Source organism: Battus philenor, unplaced genomic scaffold (assembly GCF_028537555.1).
Source record: "Battus philenor isolate CCGP_79_NKW_IND1 unplaced genomic scaffold, ilBatPhil1.0.hap1 SCAF_6, whole genome shotgun sequence".
NCBI classification, from domain to species: Eukaryota; Metazoa; Arthropoda; class Insecta; order Lepidoptera; family Papilionidae; genus Battus; species Battus philenor.
Window position 1 is genome coordinate 15197615 of NW_027181726.1, and position 23464 is coordinate 15221078.

At 38.7% G+C, this 23464-nt stretch overlaps 1 protein-coding gene across 1 annotated transcript; it reads left to right on the forward strand.

Annotated features, from left to right (window-relative positions):
- Nucleotides 1-138: 138 nt before the first annotated feature.
- Nucleotides 139-22684, forward strand: LOC137930388 (2-oxoglutarate dehydrogenase complex component E1-like). The gene is made up of 17 exons (XM_068773630.1): nucleotides 139-256; nucleotides 1623-1701; nucleotides 2272-2448; nucleotides 3937-4085; nucleotides 5536-5621; nucleotides 7761-7940; nucleotides 9865-10045; nucleotides 10683-10901; nucleotides 11814-12007; nucleotides 12756-12884; nucleotides 14312-14433; nucleotides 16568-16680; nucleotides 18200-18387; nucleotides 19171-19267; nucleotides 20430-20622; nucleotides 21549-21845; nucleotides 22585-22684. The coding sequence occupies exons 1-17, from the start codon at nucleotides 154-156 to the stop codon at nucleotides 22682-22684; spliced, it is 2607 nt and encodes an 868-aa protein (XP_068629731.1). The 5' UTR covers nucleotides 139-153.
- Nucleotides 22685-23464: the final 780 nt, after the last annotated feature.

Below are 23464 nucleotides of genomic sequence, written 5' to 3' on the forward strand. Positions count from 1 at the left end.
CTGTGATCTAAGTTCGAAGATGAAGTCAGAAAGTCGATGAAAGACAGATATGTAGGCGACAAAACCGACATCTTTTTTACTTTAAAAATAATGTACGAATATGTGGATGTTTAGACCAGAGGTCATTTACTGGCCAGGACTGATCCGCTGGACATGGCCATCGCTGCGGACTGGATAATGAAAGAGAAGAACATGTCCTTGGACAGGAAGGAACAGGAAGCGAAACTTGTCGCAAGGGAATTGATGTCCATATTAAGTAAGAAACATTTTTGTTTTTTTTTCTCCTTCATTATTGTTAATGTTGTATTACAAAATACTGTGTCAATATCTAGATTTAAACAAATATTACTCAAACAAAAATAAAAACAAATTTTTGTATATATTTTTTTATTACCATTTAAACATCTGTTTGATTCTGTACTGTACTGATGTTCACACTCCCTTTATATTTTACTAGCTGTGCCCGCTACTCAGTCTGCGTTCAAAATAAGGGTTTATTTAGTATTTCCTTTTGTTTTAGAATTTTTGTAAAATAAAGTGGTTATGTTACTCCTTATTACATTAGATACCTGCCAGTATAAGTGGTTTAACGCTACTGGAACCTAGTCATGATGTTTTAAAAGACTGTCTCTTGGGTGAGAGTGCAAGTTAGAAAAAAGTTGTTGTACTTTTGTTAGACTTGATCTTATCTCCAGAGACCCTGTATTTATAAAAAACCTTAAAGTTACGTTAACCAATCTTAGAACTAACTTTATTTATACAACCAATCACAATGCCTACCTTACAACCAATCACACGCATCGTTTGTGTGAGAGCAACGAAAGATGTGTGCGATAGGGAAAGGTATATATAAATACGAACGCTCCTAGTTATACACAATAGAACCAAAACCCTTTTCATCACACCGCAACAACTGTTCTTAGTGGACGGCCGCCCGCTCCCTAACCGCGAACAGCGTGGGCGAACCGAGGTTGGATCCGGATCCTTCCATGGCTCGCCTGTAGTCCACGCTGCCGTCCCAAGCATACACAACACAAACACTACTCAGCTCTACTAGGGTTGAGCACTCATGCAACTGGTTCGCGCCCGACTAGCTTGGTTTATTTTTAAGTTCACGGACCCTTCCGCTCTGTAAACTCAGCTCCTATGAAGCTGTGAAAGCCTTCAAGCTAACAGCAACTACACGCAGTAGTATGCAGCTCGTTGTCGCTACATGCTGTACTTATGCTATGTTAAGGATATTTCAAAAGTACATAGCTTTAGACACATAGCCTTTTGTGTGAACATCACCATGCAACTGTAGTACGATTATCCAGTAAAATCCTTTGCAAGTTCATGGACTCTTCCTCTCCGTGAACTCTGTTCCAATGAAGCTGTAAAAGAACCCAGGTCTAGCACCCCAGCATTAACTTCATCCAAGACAATAGTAGAGTTTTGTATCACACAGTAATCTATACAGGCGATTGTTATTGCAGATTTGTACTCATTGAGCTCTTGAAGCTTTAGTTGCAAGGAGTTACTTCAAAAGTTAATTTTATTATGATACATCCCAACAGACTTCGCTTGTTGAATATAAATATGAGAATATAAGATTGAAAATCTTGTTTTTTTTTTAAATTTAGACGACTCTCATATGGATATGGAGTTCGAGCTGCCGTTTCGGACGTTCATTGGTGGAACAGAAAATAAGCTTACGTTGCGGTGAGAATTGTTTGATCTGTTACTAAAATAATAGTAATACAACGTGTACATAATACCTTTGTATAATCTCTTCGCATTACGACTTTTACTTTTAACAAGTAAACTTAATAATATATTTTAAATATTATACAGAGCGCGAGTCAATCGACTACTACTGCCATCTATCGTCGCCGTCCAAAATTTTCTCGTTTTAAAACTGGGTAATTGGTTAAAGGTGTAAAAGTTTGAAAGGTGTGAAAGGATAGCCTATCTCAAAGATCAATTGTTTCAGAAACAATAAATTGCGCAATGATTTTGAAATTCAGATTGCTGTGTTATTAAAATTTGTGTTTAATGTCTGTCCGTGCACATTTTGTACTGTCTGATGTTATTGACCTGCTGCATTCCATTGGACAAATTATTGACAATAGATGTAAAAGGTTTTACCTGACAAATGAGCTATATATTCAATGTTTTAAACCTTAAACACCTAAAACCAATTATCTTGTATAGACCGAGGCCATAAACTACTAGCGCCATATATCGACATCAAAGTTGTAATATTATGTTATGTTTTAATTATGAAAACAGGGAAATTAAAGAACGGCTTCAGAAGGTGTACTGTGGATCCATTGGCGTTGAATACATGCATGTGCATGACATAGACTGTCTACAATTCATAAGGGAGCGCATGGAGACGCCGGGGGCGTTCGACAAGACGGCTGAACGAAAGAAGCTGATCATGCGAAGATTAACAAAGGCTGTATTGTAAGTGTACCGTAAAATGTCAACATCGTGCCTGTCCAGAAATATTAGATAAGTAAGAAAAGGACCAATATTTAGCCACTTCCGCACATGCAATGGTAGTCTTGCAACAAAGTGCACCGCCCGCCAGCCCGCTGATAAATGCGTATGCGGCAAACAATGCGAGTTACACAACTGCCACCGTCTAACCACTCAACACGTGATTCACTCTTCCACGGGGCATCTTCAGGAGTTATGTTACACCGATTAGTGCCAAACACAGAGTCTCTGTGGCTAAATATTAGTCCTTTTCTTACTTAGGATGGACTTCCGCAAGGTATCGCCTGATTCCATTAAATAAACAAAAATATTTAGGGCGCGTGAAAAATCAGAAGAAAAGAACCCTATAATAGTGTGGAGGGTTTTAACACGTCTGACGTTGCAGTAGATGGAGCATATTGCTCATGCAGCCGGTCGGCAGCTTGGACTGAAAGTTTCTGGAGTAGCGTCCAGTAGTAGACGTGGCCTGGTTAGGCTAGGTGAACCGACGAATAAACGAGGCTTTCGGAGTCACGGGAGTTTAGGGTGGGGGCCCTAAACTCCCACTAGCTTCGGCGACTCAGAGGCAGACGATGGTTCGACGTGGTCTCGAACCATTGTGATAGCACCACGAGGGTTTCGGGGGTAGCGTATTCACGTATACCTCCGAGGCAATACCGCGTGGTGATCCCTGACCGTGAGATACTGCGGTCCCCCGTAAAGCGCAGAGGGCGATCACCGGGAGGGGGGGAGTATTAGTGAGTAGGAATCCCACATACCCCTGTCCTCCCCCCAGAGGCGGGGCATCTTGAACGTCCGGAAGATCCCCCCCCCACCCTGAAACCAAAAAAAAGTGAACCGACGACCTAGTCAAAGTTAAGAGAAGTCGTTCGATGCGGGCACCGCTAAACCCATTATTTATCCATCGTCTATCCAATGATATGATGATGTTGACAATGACGAATAAATAATAGGAATGAATTGAAAAAAATGCTTTTAGATGACTGTCTCTTTTAACCCGTAAAACTGCTTTAAGAAGTCCTAGTACTAACTTTATTATGCAACCAATCACAATCCTTACTTTACAACCAATCACATGCGTTGATTCTGTGAGGGCGGCAGTTTAAAATCAGTTGTCACGTTGTCAAACTAATCTTAATTTCTATTCGAAATCTTTTTAAAATAAGTTATACAAGAATATATTTTTATTGTTTAACTTACTAAGAATACATTTTTGGGACTCTGTGAATCTGAACTAGTACTCTCAGAGCTGCTTATATCACCATCCAATGTCCCTCGCCTTCTTGAAAAGGACGTCGGATGTATAGATGTCTCGCAGACAGCTTATTTCTGAAAAGGAAGTCTAAGAAATATATGTCATCTCTTGCTTAGCTAGCGCATAAGTCTACAATAAGCCGTCTGCGGTGTTTATAATAATTTTTGAAATAAATGTTATTGGTTTGTTTATGTTAGCCTAGAAAAGTATTTTGCGACCAAGTGGCCGGCGGAGAAGCGATTCGGTCTCGAGGGTGGAGAGAGTCTGATCGTGATGCTGGAGGAAATTGTGGACGCCAGCACGGAGTTGGGTGTGGAGTCCATCGCCATGGCTATGCCGCATAGAGGTTATTTCTACATTTACTTTATACCATTATACGTGATTATTTCTTACAAAAAAAACGTCTTGACATGCTTTATAAGGAATATATCATCATTTTAGCCCCAGGACCTCCAGTGATCAGCATAGACTTCTACAGATTTCTAGGAAAACCTACTGGTAGCATCACCCTTGTAATGTCTTACACTGCACTTGCAATTCCATGGTCGGACCTTGTTAATTGGCTTGCTCTCTGCCAATCCACTGGAAATTTTCGTCTCCGGATCTTGAATTGAATAGTTCGCGATACGCGACACGCGCTGCAAATTTATTTTGTAGTCTAGCAGCTGTATCAATTAATAAAGTAAATACTCTGGAGTATGTAGAAATAATTGTTTTTATTGGAATGCTGCACGCCATTTTCTCCTGGCAGTACGAAGTCTGTTGAAACAGTTAGTATAAAATATACCTGGGGAAGCTAAGTATGCAAAAGTTATGATATATGGTGATATGTTTGATTTATGTAACATCGTTTTAAAACATGAAGTGATGGAATTACAAACATTGAACGTTCATTGCTGATTTAAGTTTTCAAAGAAAATTCTTGATAATTGTAGACCATATTGAAGCCCGAAATATTAATTAATCTTCTGTGATCTGAGAGCCTCCTTTTAGGTGATAAAACGTGGGCGTGATGGTCAACTTTACCCACGCCCAGCTATGTGAGTACAAGTAGTGATGAATTCTGGGTTTGAATACTGCTCTAAGTCGTCCAACCTATAAGTGATGTCTTGCAAGAAAGACCAGTCTCGATCCACCTGGTAGCAGAAAGTCCCGCATTTGAAAGGCTCCGATATTAAACCGAATGCCGGCTAGGCAAAAAGATAGAGAAGGCAACGCTCGCCTCCATTATAATGGAAAAGGATGAAAGAGAGTGCGTCCTCAAATTCTTTAGGGAAGTTGCACAATACGCAATAGACAGGAACAAAACATAGGCGGATAAATCATTGTAAAGTTATTAAAATAGGTTGTAAAATAAATCCATGATAAAATTGATGTACACGAGAAAATTATTAAACCAATTAAAACTGTGATACTGTAATGGAAATGGATAACTGAAGTGTTTGAGGATGTACGAAAGGAATAGAATGATTGAGAAAGGAAGATGGAATTGTAGAATGATAGAAGGAGGAAAAAGATATTGTGTGTACACTATGGAAGACGAGAACGAAAATAAATATTCTAGTGAAAAAAAAATTAATAAGAAATACAAAACCCTGTTCCCAATTAAATAGGGGGTGGAAGGAGAGGTCCCCAATAGCGGGGCCACAAAAAAAACCAGTCCAGCCAAACTGGTAATGTACCTCGTATTTATTTACCGTATAGAGATCTAGGTTAAACATCTTCAGGGTTCTACCACCTGGTGAAGGTATGAATGTTGATGCCTTTTTGTTTAATGTAAAACTTGTGTATTCCAGGTCGTCTTAATGTATTAATCAATGTTTGTCGAAAGCAGCTTACGGATGTATTCGCTCACTTCCGACCAATGGAACCCAAGGAAGAGGTGTGTGACAATTGTGGCAGTTTTTGAAATGTTTTTTAAACGGTTTTATTTAGTTCGACCCGTACGGAATTTATTTGTTTATTTATTTGGGTCAAAATTAGAAATTGAAATTTAAGCACCTACCCGTTGTCAGATTGATCTGAAATTTGGTACACACATTTAATTTAGATGACAATACAATGTAATAAAATCAATAACATTATAAATCTATGATGGCCGCCGATACAAAATGGCGGATTACGTATTTTTCCTTAACCCCCTCAATATGGGTATCAAATGAAAGGGCTACACTAGTAAAACACGATGATTATGTCAAAATTTAAAATTCAACATGGACGCCGTTCCAATATGGCGGACTAGGTACATATTTTTCCACAACCACCACAATATGGGTATCAAAAAACCGTTTAACTAAAAAGTTTTTTAAACGTATTTATTTATGTATTTAAAATAATATTTTGAGTGTAGTAAAAACTGTGCTTTTAAAACATATTTACAGTTAAGTATTAGTTTTACTAATGTAGGTTTTTTTGTATCTGGTCCCCGTTTTTGGGTCCTTTCGTACTTCCCGTGTCTTGGGTATACAGGGACTGTTTTAACAAAATATGTATTTTTTTTCATCATATTATTTGCGTTCTTATCTTTTTTCCTTTTCATGTCATTCATTCATTCATTCATTCTTTTATTCTTCACAAATTCTTTCATTCCATCATTTATATGTAAATGGCATTATTATTGACATAGTTTTACCCAAAGTTTTGCCTTTTTTTACATTTTCTTAATTTGCAATAAATATCTGTATTCTCATGTAAAAAAAACACTTAATATTGTTCTGTCTGAAGCGCTTAAACTGTACACGTAGGTTATATAAGGCCGTTCGATTGTGGAATGATTTACCGCCGAATATAAGACGTGTTAACTGACTACCTATTTTCATGAAGATGGTTAAGAACCATTTTCTAGACCTATGATTATCTATCTGTTATTTCATTTCTTTTTCTTCTTCTGTTTCTTTCTGAGGCAAGTGCGATCGAACTAATACTGATCGAAGAGAGTTAGATATTTTAATTTATTATTGTATTATATTTACAATATGTATTAAACCTTATTTATTATAAGTATATATGTTATATACGTATATATATATGTTTAAGTACGTATGTCTATGTATGGTTATGTTCGTTTGTTTGTAAATATGTATTTTTTCTGTACAATTATACTACCCATTAGTACTTTTACCTTTTCCATACTAGGGTTGTCTGTAAGAGATTGCCTTGTGTGATAAGACCGCCCGTTGTACTTTATTGTCTATTATTGTAAAACTCATTAAATATATCTTAACGTGTACAATAAAGAATATAAAATAAAAAAAAATATATAAAATAAGATAAGAGAAATACGTTTATTCAACATTGGAACTTTTAACAGAACTATCATTGATCGTCAACTTACTAATTTTTAATGTTCTTTATTTTTGACTCTGCTCTGCTTCGCAAGGTGCGATAGTTGTAAAGCTTTTTTGTTGAAAAGCAGGAAGAAATTCCACAAAAACACATCTTCATTCTTTTGATTTCACCGCTCGTACAATCGATGGCCGTTGGGACCAAAAGGTTTTCGAAATACGAGCCAATAAACAGCGTGGGCAGAAATCTCCACTAGGTGGAGTGATAATATAATTAAGGTTGTAGATAATCGCTGGATACAGGCAGCGCAGGTCCAGTCGTCGTGGTGATCTTAGAGGGAGATTTCAGCCTTGCAGTGAGAGTCCATCCGCTGAAAATAAGAAGACCAAGCCACGATTACTGATCCCTTCTTTCCACATATTTAATGGAATCAGGCGTTACTAGACTCTGTGTTTGGCACTAATCGGTGTAACGTGGCTCCTGAGGATGCCCCGTGGTGGGGTGAAGCACGTGTTGAGTAATTTGGCGGTGGCGGTTGTGTGATTCGCATTGTTTGCCGCATACGCATTTATCAGTGGGCTGGCGGGCGATGCATTTTATTGCACAACTACCACTGCATGTGCGGAAGTGGCTAAATATTGGTCCTTTTCTTACCCTCCTTTCCACGACAAGGCCGGAATAGTTTAAGATGGGAACTTACTTTACTGTATAAATAAAAATATAATTTTTTGCGCAGGGTTCCGGTGACATAAAGTACCACTTGGGTACGTACATTCACCGATTTATTCGGCGCACAAATCGCTACATCAAGGTTTCGATGTGCTGTAACCCTTCGCATTTGGAAGTGGTCACGCCCGTGGTGGTGGGGAAGGCGCGCGCCGAACAATTCTGGAGGGGAGACGTCAATGGTGATAAGGTGTAGCAATGTTGTTTATCTAGAAGCTCTTGGGATATCATCTGCTTTGATGCTATGAAACTAGGATAGTAGATGTTGGATTGTATAATGTTATATGAATCCACAGTAGGATCGAACAGCTCGTGAATAAATGCGAGTAATGTGAGAAAAAGAGTGACGTCAGGAACGTTTAGTTTCGCATGTTGATTGGGCAAGAGATTCTTTTCTTTAGCACTATACGTGCTTAGACAAGACCACAGCTGAGCCTTGTTTCGAGTGTTTATATATTTTTTTTAAGATTGGACCGACAAATTTGAATTACTTTTGTGGATTATTTTTTTTATGATGAAGTACATTGCCTTTGTTACAAACGAAATAGTTAGAAATGAGGATAAAAGATTTGAAGGAGTGAAAGTATAGTACATTTGTCTGCAAAAGTTTTTAAACCGTTTACATCTATATACAATCATCCTGCGTAATTTTATTACTCATAATATTTTTTTTTTTGGAATGCGACGAACAATGACATATGTAATGATTTTATTTTTATTATATTAACTCGTTATATACTACCTTTGAAACTATTGAGTTTCGGAAAGCGTGTAGCATACATTAATTGGCAGAAAATGAACTGCACATGCACCTCTTAAAGCTCCTGCACTTATGACCAATTACCTATATAGTTACTTATTTCGTCCATTTTCTAGATGTGTTACGGAATAAAACATGAACTGAGGCAATACAGTAATACCCCGCTTTACGCGAGGGATACGTTCCAAAAAAAATCGCGTTAACTGATATTCGCGTATAACGAGGTTTATGATTAAACATAGTCAAAAATTATTACAAAAAAATACAAATCATTTTAATCAATCACTTTAATTCTAGGAACACTTTATGCAACACATACTCTTATTTTTTACGGAAAAATAGATCTATTGTCTTTTGGGTAACGTTTTGTTTTCGTTCTTGTAAAATACGTTCATAACACCCAACACTGTTTTTAATTGTTTGACAGATGGTCAAGACACCATAGAGAAGTTGATGACTACATTATATTTATATGCACTCTTTCGCGTAATTCGAGGCATTTGAGCGCGAAAATTGCAATTCGCGTTATAGTGAAACCGCGTATAACGGGGTCGCGTAAAGCGGGGTATTACTGTATTTACAAATAATTTTACTGTCATACAAATACCGCGCGCGCCCACTTGTATTAAATGTTTAGGAGACTGTCTCTTGGAGTTGAAAATAAAAGCCGAGTTCAAAGAACAGAAGAACCAATCCTAAAATTATATTCGTACAACCAATCACAATCCCTACTTTACAACCAATCACACGTGTCGTTTGTGTGAGAGCGACAGAAGATGTGTGCGACAAAGAAAGGTGTATACTACTCATGGCGGCCACGTCCGCCTAACCCGCGTTCAAGCGAGAGCGGCCCGAAGAGACCCGTGTCTTTGCAACCTCTCATCTCCGGTACACTAAAATCTTTCCAAGAATTTCTCGGCACACTGAACGCTAAATTCGAGAGACGAGTGAATGTGACGCGCCACTAAGTACAAAATATGTGTAAGGAAAAATTGTAAAATTTCAATTTATTAATGTTTATCGTGGCACACTTGTGTAAGAGACTCCGGTTGCGTTGTCTCTCCCGACCGCCGAGTAGTCCTCGCTTCGTGCTACACACACTACACCCCACTCACTACACTATACACGGTTATAGTTCTCCGCGTGTAGACGTCTTCGTCGTAACTGTGGTACGATCCCCAGCGTAAGATTTTTAGTCCGGGGACCTCTGTTTCTATGGGCTTTATATCAATGAAGCTGCACAAAACCTAAACCGGCTAGCAGCACAACTTCTAACACATCAAATATAAAATTTTCCTGTGCGCAGTAATTTGCTCCCGATGGAAGGTTAATCGGAGAGATTTATCGTGTTCAGGCGATGGCGATTGTGATGCATGGAGACGCTGCGTTCGCGGGTCAGGGTGTGGTGTATGAGACGGCACACATTGGTCAGCTGCCGCACTTTTCTACCCACGGCACCATACACATCGTCGTCAACAACCAGATCGGATACACCACCGACCCGCGGTTTGCGAGGAGTTCGCCCTACTGCACAGGTATTTTTACACTACTATATCTAGAGTAGTATTTATATGTGCCATGCTCCAACTGAGCCTTTCTAGAATTTTTACGCCCCCCTCTCCCCATGTAACATATTGAAGCTGAAAGATTGAACTCATGTCGAGATTACTTTCGAATTGCCCCCTTTGACAATCAAATGGCCCCGCTTGGAATCGTGGACCCCACGCTGGGAAACACTTATTTTTTTTAAGTAGAATCTATATTACAATTACATATTTATTTCCGAAAATTTTTTGCTTCTGTGTTTTCTAAGTATCTTATACTATTTACTAATTTAAATGGAAAAGTATTTAAAACTAAAGCCAACTAATTATTTTTTAATAACATTAGTGGCTGTTATCGATGCACTAAAATGTCAAGTTTTAATACGTCTCGTGCGATTACTTCCTCATCCAATTTGCTATCCTCTGGTTGTACGCTAGGATCTTTCCAGTTACCTAGGGTCAGTTATATGTTGAATTTTTTTTTAACTATAAATATAATATACTACTTCATTATCCTATTATACCAGCAAAAATTGTTACAATAAAATACATTCACGTGTCCGGTTCTATCACCCAAGAAACTCAATCAGTTTTATTTTCTTTGTCATGACTATATGTATTTTCCTAGATGTGGCCAAATGCGTTGATGCGCCGGTATTCCACGTGAACGGGGACGACGCGGAGGCCGTGGCACACGCAGCGAGAATTGCCATCCAATACCGTTGCCGTTTTAAGAAGGACGTGATCTTGGACTTGGTGTGCTACCGTCGCTTCGGGCACAGTGAGGAAGACGAACCTATGTTCACGCAACCCTTCATGTATAAGAAGATCAAGACCATGCAGACTGGTGAGCGAACAAAGCTATCATCAGTAAGAAAAGGACTAATGTATAGCTACTTCTGCTATGCAGCAGTAGTCGTGCAATAAAGTGCACCGCCCGCCAGTCCGATGATAAATGCGCGTGCGGTAAACAATGCGAATTACACAACTACCGCCGTTAATTCACTCTACACGTGTTTTTTGTGTTGAGTGAATTAACGGTGCACTTTATTGCATGACTACTGCTGCATAGCGGAAGTAGTTATATATTAGTCTCTTTCTTACTTACGATGGACTTCCGCGAAGTAACGCCTGAATCTATTAGAAAGCTGTCATCATTTCAGGCAATAGATGCCACTGTGAAAACACTTTCTTGTTAAAGTTATTAAGATGACCGCTTGCCATTGACTGTAGTATACGGTTGCGACGGTCAAAGACTGCAATAGTTTTCTTTTCATAGCAACCATGTTTGCCGAGGATATCTTTATCATACACAAGCACATGTATTTTATCTTCTTCTTTCTATGTTGTATGTAATTGAGAGTAGGACTTTGTATTGAAGACAGGTTAAATGTTAATAACTGTTGTGATAGTTTTTTGTAATTTATTCTCATCCAGGTAACTTTTAAATTTGTTTTTATTTAACTTAAAAAGTATATAAGCAAATGAAAGACCGTCCACTTCTATACAGTAAGTGTAAGAAGGCCTTCGATGTAAAGAGACACGTTCCTTCTCTCTCTTTCTCCCTCTCATTTTCAGCTGACGGACGCCTCCGCTTTAGTCCAGCACTGCCATCATCCTGCTACTTCCCTACCAGCGACCTTGACTATGTCGTCAGAACATCTAGCATTATTTATTTATTTAACTGCTTATTATAAAATGTCCATTTAACATTTAAAACAAGAGAAACTAGATTGTTATTCTAACGGTAATTTGCCAGTTGACAAAATATACGCCGAGAAAGTAAAGGGAGAAGGAGTGGTCACTGACGCTGAAATCAAGGGCTGGGAGAAGGAATACACGGACACTCTGAACAAGCACTTCGAACTGGCGAAGAAGGTGACAAAGCTCAGCATCATGGACTGGATCGACACACCCTGGACTGGTTTCTTTGAGTCGAGAGATCCTAAGAAGGTAATTGAAAATAATTTGAATAAATCTATGCATTCACTAAAAGGTGAATAGATCACCTCGTCGAGGTGGTTCGAAAACTCTACATATAGGCCGCTTCCATGTCCATCAGTGGACATCTATGTTACTGCCGAAACGATGGTGATAAATAACTTTTCATTCTCAAATGTCGAAGAAAAACTTTATCAAGGAACCAGTAAATTTTAGGATCAAAATTTTCAAAAAAACCTGATCTCTGGCTTCAAACTTGCGCTAAGTGAAAAAAAATCTCTAATGGATTCAGGCGTTATTTTGTAGAAGTCCATCCTAAGTAAGAGAAGAACCAATATATAGTTACTTTCGCCATGCAGAAGTAGTCGTGCAATAAAGTGCACCGCCCGCCAGCCCGAAACACATGATCCATTGCGAGCTCAGCGCGTGGAGTGTTCGGACGTGTCTCCCGACTTTCCCGCCACCCGAATTGCTGAATTGCAATTAGGTTCGCTGCCTTGCACCCCGGCGCACGCGAGAGCAGAGTCTGTGTTTGGCACTAATCGGTGTAACATTACACCCCTATGGGATACCCCGTGGAGGGGTGAAACACGTTTTTAGTGATTTATCGGTGGTAGTTGTGTAATTCGCATTGTTTGCCGCATGCTCATTTATCAGCGGGCTGGCGGGCGGTGCAATTTATTGCACGACTACTACTGCATTGGCGGAAGTAGTTATATATTGGTCCTTCTCTTGCAATTAATAATATTTAAATTTTCAGATAGAAGAGACCGGAATAAGCGAAACCTCGGTGATGACTATTGCAAACCATTTCTGCAAGGCGCCTGATCCGTGGGGCTTCGAACTTCACAAAGGTCTCGGCAGGATTTTGGCGAATCGAGAAAAGATGGTTCGTATGAAGACAGTTCAGTCTGTGTTATAAACATTTGAGTGCCTACAGAACATAACTGCTTTGACAGGGTGAATGTATAACAATACTTCGCTTTGCGTCGTTTCGTTTGCGTTTTTTCAAAGTAGCGTCGCTTCTTAATTAGTATCAACTTTTACTGTGCATCGTTAAATTTTCGAGGTTGCGTTGTTTTGGGTTTGTCTTTAATTTTTTTTTAAATTTTCTTTTTTTTTCTTATAGGATGCAACACTTTTGTTTCTAATTGCGCCATGCCATCAAAACTCGGGGATTCCCTATCTAACTAATTATCGACACAATTTGAATATAGTATTATTTTCACTTAGTTTTGCTAATTTTAAGAGTTCAGTTTTACGTTTTTTGGAACGTAACCACGACGCAAAGTGAGGTATTGGTGTAATTTGTTATCAATGAATATATGAAATAAATAAAGTAAGATTGATGGTTTACTAGTTGACCCGATAGACTTTGTTTTGTCTTAAGTATGAATCAATAAAAAATATTTTGAATTTAAATACACAAAAAAATAAATTGCTTGTGCTTTTCCAAAACGTATAGGCCATCATGTGAACAAAATTCGATTTTATTTTAATTCCTCTAATACCAAACGAGTGTTAGTGCTATTTATTTATCTAAATTGCTAATGGCAGCCATATTGGAAAATACAATTTGATGACATCCTTCTTAATATATATATATATATATACTAGCTGACCCGGCCACGCGTTGCTGTGAAAATTTAAAAAGTGGAAATAATTGAATTATACGGTATTTCGTTCACTACAAAATAAATTTAATTAATTTTATAGCGTCAACAACACGTGGTAATTATGCTGTTAAAATGTAGCTTATATGACACGTTCGTAGATTTACCATGGCAGCGCCATCTATTGATTACTTACTCAACCCAATCGAAAGTTATCGACATCTGTTAGAATCATTTGGAGTTAACAGATAATTGTGACTGTCAAATAATAACAGACAATAATTAGCAATAAATTAAAATTGCGACTATAATTTGAGATTTAAACTATCCTATCTCTCGAGTTAGATCGAACTGCACATGGTGTGCGAATTTTATTATAATCGGTTAAGTGGTTTAGAAGTCCATTGAGTATAAACATTGTGACATGAGATTTATATATATTAAGATATATATGTATATATGACTATGTATGTACATATATACATAAGCCGTGTTGCGACAAGAAACGACAGTTCTTCCTAATTAATGTCGATTCTACCCCGCGGTGTCCCTTTTAAACGTTTGGTGGTTCATGGTTTATATATTTATATATAGTACACTGTTAGAATAATCGTGGTCATATACCGGTCTGATGTCGCCATATGTGGTCATGCAGCTCGGTGTTATATGTATATATACGATACATAGTTTTATTATCGAACAGGTGAAAGACGGTATAGCTGACTGGGCGATGGGCGAAGCTCTTGCATACGGATCGCTATTGCGCGATCACATCCACGTTCGGCTGACTGGTGAAGACGTAGAAAGGGGTACCATGGCTCACCGGTAATGTATATCTTAAATTTACAATTGCGATAGTGTCGTATTTCTTGATTATTTAGTAAAGGGTCGAATCAGAAATGAACAGATTCGTAAAGGAACAAAAAAAAACAGTGATATTGCGCATGGCGCGTAGAACAATTTGCGAAGGCAGTCTTTGTTGGAAGGTGGTGGAAAGATGTCGGATGAAGGCTGTTATTCAACGGTCTCATTGGAAATCTATGATAGGGGACTATGTCCAGAAATGGACGTTTTGGATGATGTAGTATAAGATGAATTTATTACTAATTATATCAACTCTGTTTTTTTTTTCTTATGGGCCCCGCTATTGGGGGCCTCTCGTACCCCCAACATTTTGGGATCAAGGACTTTATTGATCAATAATTTTTTCAGTCTTTTCTTTATTTATCTATCTCTTTCACGCGTCACTATATCTTTCATTCTTTACTTTTGTCCTTCACAATATCTTTCGTTTTGCTCTTTTATACCTTCTTTCTTTCCACGCCTTTCTTTCGTCATCTTCTTACTCTAAGGTGGCTAGGTACATTTTATTTATTTTTATTCTTTCTATCAACCTTGTTAAATTCTGCCAGTATATAGTGGAACCCACTAGATGGACCGACGACATGGTTAACGTCGCCAGAAAGTCTCTGGATACGAGCAGCGCGGGATCGATAATCGTTACGATCTTTAAGGGAGACCTATGCCTTGAAGTGGACGTCCATCGGCTGAAAAGATGAAGAATAATATAGTAGAATAGTTATACTCGAGTCGATCTATAGACCACTATAAACGACCAAATAGACCCCTATGACTAATTTAGATCATATTAGAAAGCCGTGTTTACATTAACCAGTTTAAAATCTTACAATCGGTTTTAAAACAAGTACACCACCTATTGGTTGCAAAGCTGATTGAAGAAAGATCCTCACTTTTTTTAACTCGAATTTATTTTTTGGTTATTTATGCCAATTAAAACTGGCAGTCAGAAAACTCAGAATCCTACTAAAATTTTAAAAATAGAGAACTTAAATTGTAAGATGTTCTAACTGTAAGGGCTTGAATCGCCGACTGTAAATGTTACGTATTGAAACTGCCGCATATTACAATCGTTTCACAGTTAATAGTAATTATAGCATCCATTTTTTCTAGGGCTTGGAAGTCATACACGAAGTCCGAAGTAGAAGTGTGTATATTCTCTGGCTATGGCTATATTCGAATGTTGATGCGCGCTGTTAGCCGTTTTAGCTTTTACAGCTTCATCGGACTCAAGAGTCGCGGATCCGAAATCAGCGAGCTAATAAACTAAAAAAAATTACGTCAGATGCTTCACCTGACGTATTGTATTAGCTAATTGTTACCTAGTCGGGTTTCGGAGAAAGGTGTGATCCCTTCCTCCGAAGACATTTTATCTGAATATCTAGATCTAGAGAATAATAGATATCGGAGCTAGGAGAGGACTGGTTGGAGTCGCCGGTACGTTCGGCGCTGCTTCGATCACGGACACGCAAGCATAGTCTATATTTATACCGATTTAAAACTGTTAAAACAATGTTCAACCAATAAAAATCGTCAGCCAATCACGAGTCAAGAACTATTGTTGAGCGCTCTCTATCGCCCGATGTATATAAAGAATTATATTTCTGTGGAATTCCCCTTTTTGATGCGCCGCTGACGATGACATATATAGACAACTTCTACAATGTAATGGGTGATTTTGTTTAGTGTAGTAAAACTGAAAAACAGAACAGCTCTGTAACTAAGTGTCAAACGATCTGCACGATGACACGTGGGATCCAACTGTGGCATTATAAGTCGCAATATTTACCGGAGAGTTTAACTGCAAAGAGGATCTTGAGTCGGCACTGAGTCGAGCTCAAAGGGGCGCTCGTTAGGTGAGCTAGTTAGAGAGTGTGTGTAGTCAATAATTGTGTAATATGTAAAATGAAAATGTCAATGTGTGAACAGCGAATACAACGAAGCGATCCGATCAAGGTATAATTAAACACTAATTTATTTTATAAAAAATAATGCATGTTCAGTCAAAAAGTGAACTTATCTAGGTCGCGATGACGCGCGAAGCAAATGTTAAATAAAAAGGCATGTATTTTGTATAAAGTTTAATACAAATGTCTTTCAGGCATCATGTGTACCACCATCAGGGCGTGGATGGTGCAACATATCGAGTATTTGACACCGTCTACCCCGACCAGGCGAAATACTCTCTACATAACAGCTCCTTGTCGGAGTTTGGTTTGTATTACCAATTCATTTATCATCTAATCCAGTGCTCTGCAACCAGTCTTTTATACTAGTGTACCGCGATAAACATTAATAAATTGAAATTTTACAATTTTTCATTACTCATATTTTGTACATACACAGTGGCGTATCACATTCAGTCGTCTCTCGAATTTAGCGTTCAATGTGCCGCGAAATTCTTGGTAATAAATATTTTAGTGTACCATAGATGAGAAAAGGTTGCAGAGCACTGATCAACGGATAGGCGCTGCGAAAGATAAGCATCCTCAAAAAACCGGTATTACCCAATTAATTACGCATATGCTAATGCATCTGCATAAATACATGAAATAATTAAATTGGACATGAATCTTCATTTTAGCCAATTGACGTCCACTTCAAGGCATAGGTCTTAAAGATCGTCACGATTACCGATCCCGCGCTGCCCGTATCCAGCGACTTCCTGGTGACGTTTACCATGTCATCGGTCTACCTAGTGGGTTCCACTATGTAGTGACAGAAATTAACAGAGTTGATATATAAGGCTTAGGCAACCCCCAGAGATCGCTACCATGAACGGTCCTACATATTTATAGACCGATCATAGTGCATATGAATGCTTATAAAAATTCGAAGAATATTAAATGTCAAAATTGATTTACGTATTTTTAATACAAAATCGCCACATCTGTATACCTTATATAAATAATAGTAAACTCGGTGTTTGGCACTGGTTAATGTAACATTACTCCTGATGATGCCCCGTGGAGGGGTGAAACACGTGTTGAGTGAATTAACGGCGGTAGTTGTGTTTCGCATTGTTTGCCGCACGTGCATTTATCAGCACGCTGGCGGGCGGTGCACTTTATTGCACGACTACTGCTGCATAGCGAAAGTAGCTATATATAAGTCCCTTTCTTACTTACATCTATATACATACTTCAAGTTATCGAAATATTTTATATTACAGTGTAAAATAATGTTAATATGCTTGGACAGATTACATTTATGTATTAATAAGGCTCATTTATTTCACAAAATGATATTGGCAAAATCATCTTAAAGGTTGCTAATTTGAGGAATTCCCTAATTTTAGAAAATTTGAAATCTTTGAAACCATACATTCATGTAGTACTATGAGATTCCTCCTTGGGCCAGTAAATCTTAGAGATAACTACGAAACGAAGTCCAATATAGAAGTTTCGAGCTTCGTCCCTATTTATACTGCTATATATAAAGAGTAATATTTCTGTAGAATTTTCCTATAAAAATATAAATATAAAATATAAAATAGCGACAAATGTGGCGAAGTGTAGATGACGTATGAATGAATTGTAATAAAATCTATAGCGATAGTGAAAGAAATTATGAAGTATGAAAGAAGAACGCAAAATGAACAAAAAACTAAAAACTTCTTTAACGAGTCCTTGTCATAGTATAAGAGATAGGGGAACAAGATTCCCCAAAAACGACGGTCATTTGTAAAAAATAGTTTTGTATGATTAAATACTGAATGGTTTTCGTGTTCCAGGTGTTCTGGGCTTTGAGACAGGATACTCCTACTTCAGTCCGCACCAGCTGTCGATCTGGGAGGCTCAGTACGGGGACTTCGCTGACACCGCGCAGCCAGTCTTCGATACCTTCACCTGCAATGGCGAGAGCAAGTGGATCTGCCAGTCCGGCATAGTGGTGGCTCTACCCCACGGCATCGACGGGGCGGTCAGTTTTATCAAATAATAAAATATTCATACTTTCGAACTTCGACTTGTCATTGTGAATACGGCTTTCTAATTTATTGTTACGTAATTGGCTAATGGGCGAGTCTAAGAGTATATGTAATATCCAGTGAATTTAAAAGAATATATTCGTCGATAATTCAGTTCAATTGAATCAAGTTAGTGTTAACCTTGTGGCGCAGAACACAAGGTTCAGTTTTGAACAGTGTTTTCCACTCGACGTAAGATATTTGGATGTACACTCTTTTGAAAATAAAATCTGCATTTATATTTCATCGTTTATTGTATAATATAACTATGTACCAAATATTAAACTATTTATTGAAGTATGAAAACATAAATCTGTCTGTACTAACCGCACCGTTTGTTTCTTCGGGCGGCCTGAAGCCTAATCTAAGGAAAGATTCGGACCTTTCCTCAGATTATAGAGTGGTCCACGCTGCCGCCCCAAGCCGCAGACATAACACAACACTTCACACATCTACACATGTAGAGCTGACACCTTCGTGCGAATGTAAGCGTGCAACTGGCGTCCGAGTGCCCAGTAAACATTTTTGAAAGCTTACGGAACCTTTCGTTTCGTGAACTCATTTCAAATTAAGCTATAAAATTCTCTAGCGGCATTAACATTATTAGAAACAAAACAGTGACTTAGTACGTCTCATATTCAGCGGTAAAGCATTCCATAATCAAACTGTCTGTATGATTAAAGATTTGGCCATCAACGAAGAATAAGTGTATATATAAGGGATAAAATACTTTCCAGGGTCCGGAGCACTCGTCAGCCCGAGTGGAGCGTTATTTGACTCAGTGTGACGACCACGAGGAGAATCTTCCAGATCTGGACGACCCTCTCATGGTCTGTAAGTACACTTGGTCAATCTGCAGAACTGTCACGGGAGTCACTGTTTATTTATTTATTTAGATACACCAGCAGTACACACAAGAGTACATTAAAAGTTACCATATAAATAATGGGTCTGTTACGTGTTCCTTTATAGGTGACATGATATTAAAAGTTTACTATACACAACATTGTAGAAAGATAAGACCAAATAAAAAAAAATAAGATAAAACTGATCGCACGTAATAGAGGATAAATCTGGCTGATGATTTTAGACACCAAAGAAACTTTAGACGCACAATTAAAAATAATCAAAATTAAAAAAAAATTATGTGTCTTCATATTCACATCCGATGGACGCCCACTGCAAGACATATACCTTTTCCAAAGATCGCCACGATGACTGATATTGCGCTGCCGTTATCCAGCGACCTCCCGCGATCTATGTCGTCGGTCCACCTAGTGGGCGACTGCCCACGTCGCGTCTACTACTCGTGGTCGCCACTCGAGAACCTTTCGTCCCCAACTATGTACACAGTGAATTACTAAGATCGCTTCTAAAGACTATAAGAGCGAAGGATATCGATGGCGGGCAATAGTTCAAATATTTTAAGTAAGAAAAGGACCAATATTTAGCCACTTCCGCACATGCAGTGGTAGTCGTGCAACAAAATGCGCCGCCCGCCAGCCCGCTAATAAATGCGCATGCGGCAAACAATGCGAATTACACAACTGCCACCGTTAAATCACACACAACACGTGTTTCACCCCTTCACGGGGCATCAGGAGTTATGTTACACCGATTAGTGCCAAACAGAGTGACAATCAGATTGGCTGGCTGCATTTATCAGCGGGCTGGCGGGCGGTGCATTTTGTTGCATGACTACCACTGGTCTGGTCTTAGGTCCTTTTCTTACTTAGGATGGGCTTCCGCAAAATAACGCCTGATTCGTTTAAATATTCAAATATTCTGTTATAAGAACTGCAAATTTGTAAGATAGAAGAATGTAACCCAACAACAAACCAACTAATATATTAATTTGTACATTTAAACTATATAACCATGAAAATCTAAGGAATCAGAAGCAAATATGAGTCTGACGTTTGATGACGAGAGACGACCACGATGTCATTTGTCTTTACTAATCTTTGTTTATTTATCAACATTTATGTTTTGTTAGTGAAACAACTGAAGGCTGCGAACTGGATTGTGTGCAATGTAACGAACCCGGCCAACTACTTCCACCTGCTTCGACGCCAGATCGCGCTGCCATTCCGAAAGCCTCTCATCCTCTTCACCCCCAAGGTCGGCCTGAAGCACCCCTACTATAGGTCCCCGTTCAAGGATTTCCTTCCTGGAACTTGTTTCAGAAGGTAACCTTATACACTTTTTGCAGAAAAGAACAACTTTACAACAGATTAAAAATAGATTGTACGCTATATGCAGAGTATAACTTAGGTTGAATTCACTAAAAAAATGTATAGTATGTTACATATATTTGTCCTTTTTGATCTGCACCATTTCAAACACCACGTTTACAACTCGACATAGGCTTACACATAGATTTAATACCCAATTAGATCTGTTAACACGTTCACTGCGGCTTGAGGTCGATTCAGCCTCATGGTAGACTGCACTGGTGCGGCGCGTAAAACTCGTGTTTTCTCTCTAGTGCGGCGGCTGTTTACACTCAACCGTATGAGGTATGACAAAGACAAATATAGCTTTCTTTATGTCTGCGAAGCATTGACTCAATATTGTAAAAAAATATTGATGAACATTTTGCAGAAAAGGCCTCAACCGCACTACTAGGAAGTTCAGCTTGAGGCTGATTCGACCTCAGCCGCACCAGCTGAAAGTTCTTCGAAATTGGTCCCGCAGTGAACGTGTTAAAAACGGCCTTCACCTGGCGATTTTTGACAACCTTATCAAGTTTACATGTACCCCTTATAGGGTTGGACAAAATAATTATTGAAATAAATTCGCTTTTGACACTACGCTTTTATCTTTGCGCGTTTAACAATTCAAAAGCTGCATTTTTTTTTCTCTTATACTTCTCCTGTTTTGGGTACACAGGGATATTATAAAAATAATAACTTCTTCACAGAAGTCTATTATTTGCATCCTCATCTTGATTCTATCCTCATGTCAATTATTCTTTCTTCGTTTATTCCTCACATATTCTTTTGTGGGATTTTTCCTAGGGCCGGTTGGTCTTGAGGTAATAACAACATGAAGTCCAAAGTAGAAGTGTGTATATAAGAGCTTTTTTAGTATTAAATAAATTTCGTAACCCAAGGGCAATTCCTGAAGACGGGCCAGCATCGAAGAAGCCGGATTGTGTAAGGAAGTTGATCTTCTGTTCTGGAAAAGTTTCGATCACGATCGACGAACTCCGAAAGGAGAAGAAGCTAGAAGACAAGATTGCCATGTGCAGGATAGAGCAGCTCTACCCCTTCCCGTATGACATCGTGCTGAAGGAATTCTGCAAATATTCGAAGGCCATAGTCGCTTACTGCCAGGAGGAGCACAGGAACCAAGGACCTTGGTTGTTTTGCAAAGTTAGAATGGAAAATCTGTTCGGGAAAAAGATTGAGTGAGTATTTTTTTAACTACTTTAATCTTTATTGTCATCTCTCACTTAAGCAAGCTGGCAGCCGGTCGAAAAGATATAGAGAGAGACTTGGAATCCCAATCTGAAAGCCCAGCGGATTACCAATTTGAAGTGGCAGTGAAAAGCTCATATAAAGCGCAGAACAGAAGTCCGCTGGAGCCTTAAGGTGTTAGAGTGGAGAAGACAGACAGGCAAGCGAGAGTCGGACTCACGTCATCGGAAGACGTTGAATCGAGGCCGCCTCCAAGGTGGACTAACGAAATCTACGGAGAAGGCTTATGTCTAGAAATTTTAGCGATTTTTAAACAATTAAATGTTAACAGAACGATAAAGAGCATTGCAATGAAAACTTCATGTAATAAAGTTATAGAATGCAATCCCACTGAATTAATTATGTCTTGTTCATATTATTTTTTCAGTGTGATTTTTAGAGATATCACTTGTGAACAAAAGGAGGGTTTCAATACCCCCCCCCCTCCCCTCTAAATCAGGAGATACCGTCTTCTGCTTTAGTGCAATGAAACTAGGAGAGTAAATGTTGACTTGTACAATGTTTTATGAATCAACAGTAAGATCTAACAGCTCCATATCTTCAATGCGGGTCAGGTGTCTAGGAGTAATGGTCGAGGAGTGACGTCAGTGATGTTTTTGGAATCTATGAAAACTCTTGAGTCATGGTTTCATCATCACAAGTCTTTATGAGTTATTTATGTTCATGTAGGTGCATCTCCAGGCCCCCTAGCTCGGCTTCAGCGACCGGTATCAAGTGGATCCACGGCAAGGAGCTCAATGCGCTGAAGGAAGCCATCATCAAATTCTAATTGACATCTCTGTGCGTATTGTTTGCTTGTGTTATATAAATTGTCTATGCCTATGCGGTTGTCTTGATGTTGTTTTATTTCTCGGTGTTATTTAGAAGTGGGGGGGATTAATGGGGGGATAAGGAAGTTTAAAGCTTTTAAACTTATTTCCAATTCTAAGTAAAGCAATATTTGAAGTTCTATTGGAAGCATGAAATAATCGTAACAAACCTGACAATAATAATGGTGCAAATTGTTAGACTATGAAATTGATTTGAATCAAGTCTACCGAAGCTATTTCTTTGAAACGTTTATATAGGTTATGTACGTAACGTTAAAAAGGTGGATGAATACACACCCCCGGGCTGTATGTGTCCATAATGTGGTGGCAGCAATATCACGTCACACGAACTCGCGCGTGTATTGCACGGACGAGACGGAGAGATCGCAAGATTCATCGATGTGAATACGGCAACATCCTCGCAGATACTGACGCACAACTCGAGGATAGCAATATGGAGTAGGGATGAGGAAGGAAGTGGTCGCATGAAACGTAATTTATTAAACTGGACATTGCTAGGGCCTAATTAAAAGAAAATTTCAATTTTGTTTTTTAAGGGGCGTAAATTCATAGTGACTCAACACGCCTTTTACCGTTTCGCTTTAATATAAAAATTATGTGTATTACATAGAGGGGCATCTTCAGGAGTTATGTTACACCGATTAGTGTATAACGCATTTACTCGTTAGAGACTCTGTGTTTGGCACTAATTGGTGTAACATAACTCCTGAAGATGCCCC

Excerpts from the sequence above, each read along its gene's own strand:
- LOC137930388 (XM_068773630.1), top strand. The coding sequence starts at position 154 with ATGGCCATCGCTGCGGACTGGATAATGAAAGAGAAGAACATGTCCTTG. Across the intron at positions 16,681-18,199 it reads CAGCTCCTTGTCGGAGTTTG|GTGTTCTGGGCTTTGAGACA; the intron begins GTTTGTATTACC and ends TTCGTGTTCCAG. Across the intron at positions 20,623-21,548 it reads CCTGGAACTTGTTTCAGAAG|GGCAATTCCTGAAGACGGGC; the intron begins GTAACCTTATAC and ends TCGTAACCCAAG.